The sequence below is a fragment of the Austrofundulus limnaeus genome, unplaced genomic scaffold, assembly GCF_001266775.1.
Source record: "Austrofundulus limnaeus strain Quisiro unplaced genomic scaffold, Austrofundulus_limnaeus-1.0 Scaffold438, whole genome shotgun sequence".
Lineage (NCBI taxonomy): Eukaryota > Metazoa > Chordata > Actinopteri > Cyprinodontiformes > Rivulidae > Austrofundulus > Austrofundulus limnaeus.
Window position 1 is genome coordinate 7,326 of NW_013952840.1, and position 3,080 is coordinate 10,405.

A 3,080-nucleotide genomic window follows, 5' to 3' on the forward strand; every position below is an offset into this window, starting at 1 on the left:
TTGCTAACAGAGTAACACAAAACACTTGTGCATCAAAAAGTCTTGTCAGTCGCTTATCAAAGTCCAAACATTWTGTTTTTCTTCTGATACGATCAGATCATCTGAAGCTCCCAACATCTTAAATCAGACCCAGACCTGAGACCGTCTCTGATGAACCATGTAAAGCAGGTGTTTCCTCTCCTTCCTCCCAGGTGTTCTGTACAGRTTACAGGACCTCCTGGACCAGGTGTGTCCGGTCCTGGTCCTGGAGGTTTTACCTGCTCCAACACACCTGGTTTTAATAATTGAGTGTTTAACAAGCTTCTGCAGAACTTTAAGAGGTGATTCAATCACAGGATGTCGACACCCCAGGACCCTGGTCCAGGACCCTGGTCCAGGACCCTGGTGGTCTAATTTGTGGGCGTTCATATTTTTCCCTGAATGACTGGATTTTTGAACTTTCAGAGTCGATCCTGATTCAAGATGGCCGTCAGAGGAGCTGGTAGTAGCTGAGAGTCGTCCTGAACCCTCTGACAGAAACTAATCTGCTTCAAAACAAGACGGGAGATTCACAAAAATATTTTATATCAAACTTTAGTTTCACTGTTCAGATTTCTTTCCTGACTCTGTTTCCAGCTGTAGACCTGGACCTGGACCTGGACCTGGACCTGATGAGTCAACTTTGTGGTTTTTGTTTCCTTGTCAGAAACTCTTCCAGGTTCTGAACTTTGATTTATTTAAACACAGAGTCCAGAATCAGCCTGAAGCTCAAGTCTTCAGATCTAGACTCTGAGACCTGTCCCACATACCTGAGGACCAGGAGCCGGGTCCAGGTTGTCTCCTGTAAAGTCTCAGTTTGTCCCGGGTCGTTCAGTCCAGACTCTGCAGCTCGCCCCTCTCCGTCCACCTTCCCTAATGATCAGGAAGCTCCTCGACTCCGCCCCCTCACCTGGAGAACAAAGTCCAGGTTCCTGGTGAAAGGGCCGGTCCAGGTGGGCGGTGTGAGGGACCTGGAGCAGAGCCAGTAACTGGATCTGGATCAGGTCTGTGATGGGTCGAAGGTTCAAATCCAGCCTGCCGGCTCAGGGAGCTCCAAGGAGACAAAAGAACCGGTTCTGCAGCTTTCCCGCCGGATCACAGCTGTTTGGTCTCTGCTGGGAGGAACTGTTTGAAAGAAAAACCAGGAGGGATCCAGACCTGAGACCCAAACCTGAGACCCAGACCTGAGACCCAAACCTGAGACCCAGACCAGATTTCTTTTTCTTTTATTATGACTTAGCTATCTCATTATTATGAGATACTAAGTCATAATTATGAGATACAAGTTTTATTTTTATTTTTTATCAGGGTGGTGGAAATGGGCCTCTGTACAGGACAGACCATGATGGTTCCATTAATAAATGTTAAGTTTTTAATTGCAAAAGTTATTTATTTTTCTTGCCTCCCTGAAAAGACTTATTGAATGTTTGTTCTTTTGAAAAATTAATTATTTAGATATCTACTTTGACTTGCTTTGAAAAAAAAAGTCAACATGTATTTTTTTGCAGATCAGCTTGAAAGTATTTAGATTTACAATGATGACATTTTGTAGTTTGTTTACTTCCTGATTCAKCTCCTGTCATTTGAACTGTTTGGTGAAAGTAAAAATAGTTTCCATGAGTTTTTAGTCGAGATTCTCAGGTTTCTACTGATACCAAACATGTCCAGGTYAGAAAACGGATCAAACTGTTGCCCCTGGTTTGAGGGTTTGTTGTTGTAGTTCCGGCGGGTCTCCAGCAGGGGGCGGCGGCGCTCCTTCAGGTCGGTTTTCAAACCTCTCAAACCCGGAAGTCGGTTTTAAACAGTTTKTCGGTTCTTTCATGTTTGTTTTTTATTTATTATTTACTGAGATAAACTCAGCGTCTCTGCTCTGATTAAAACCACCTGCAGGTCTCTGTCTGAGGTCAGGATGCCCCTCAGTCCTGCGAACCAGGCCCAGCTGATCCGGTCCAGTCAGAAGGACGAATATTACCGAACCTTCCTGAAGAACCGAGCCAATGAAGCGTTTCAGAACACCGCGGGTCTGTTGGACTTTAAATCTGATGTTTTTATTTAATGTTTCAATTTAAATATTTAATTTATTCTCCAGCAGCAGAACCTGTCTCTGGTTCCGTTCGTGTCTCAGTGGTTCTGTTCGTGTCTCAGTGGTTCTGTTCGTGTCTCAGTGGTTCTGGTCAGACCTGAAGGACCCACCACAGGTTTCCTCAGGTCCTGGACTCTGACCAGACCTAGACTTTTTTTTAAGGTGGTCTAGACCCAACTAGACCAGACTGAACTTAACCAGACCCACATAGTCTAGACTCAACTAGACCACCACAGGTTCTGGACCTTGGTTCTTCTCAGATGGACCTGTTCTATTGTAGACCTGGATCCTCTGGAAGCAGCAGGAACCAGTTTTTGACCCCTGAGGTTCAGTTCTGGTCCCTGAGGTTCAGTTCTGGTCTCTGAGGTTCAGTTCTGGTCTCTGGTCCCTCAGGGTCCAAACACTGGCTGGACTGGAGGCGGGAGGTGGAGCTGCTCTCAGATCTCTGCTACTTCTCTCTGACGACGCTCTCAGGTGGGTCTCAGAGGTTTGGAGGTGGACCTGGACCTGAGGTTCTTCAGTTCTGTGTTCTGGGTCTCTGCAGGTCTTCAGACTCTGGGTGAGGAGTACGTCAACATCGTCCAGGTGGACCCGACCGGACGTCGGATCCCGTCTCTGGTCAGACGAGGCGTCCTGGTCCTGCTGCACACGGCGCTGCCCTACCTGCTGGACAAGGTCCTGGTGTGTGTGGAGAACGAACTGGAGGGCGAGCCACAGAGGGGCGGAGCCAGGCGCCAGGTGGGGGGGTGGAGCCTGGAGCGCTGGCTCAGGGGGCGGGTCCAGAGGGCGGTGGGTCTGCTGACGGAGCCGCAGAGGAGGGCGTGTCAGCCGGCCGTGCTGGTGGTCCAGCAGGGCGTGGCCCTCCTGCACCGACTGCACCTGGCCCTGTTTTACCTGCACAGCTCCTTCTACCACCTGTCCAAGAGGACCGCCGGGGTCCGATACGTGAGTCCCTCCAGAACCAGAACCAGAACCAGAA

The 3,080-nt window shown here is 48.9% G+C and overlaps 1 protein-coding gene across 1 annotated transcript in view; it reads left to right on the forward strand.

Moving 5' to 3' along the window:
• The first annotated feature begins 1,596 nt into the window (after window positions 1-1,596).
• The window catches only part of pex10 (peroxisomal biogenesis factor 10), a 4,632-nt gene continuing 3,148 nt past the window's right edge, over window positions 1,597-3,080 (forward strand). Inside the window, exons 1-4 of the mRNA XM_014024729.1 lie at window positions 1,597-1,779; window positions 1,909-2,039; window positions 2,495-2,575; window positions 2,646-3,046. Coding sequence (XP_013880183.1) covers window positions 1,928-2,039; window positions 2,495-2,575; window positions 2,646-3,046 — 594 coding nt within the window. The 5' untranslated portion in view covers window positions 1,597-1,779; window positions 1,909-1,927. The remainder of the gene's footprint in view (window positions 1,780-1,908; window positions 2,040-2,494; window positions 2,576-2,645; window positions 3,047-3,080) is intronic.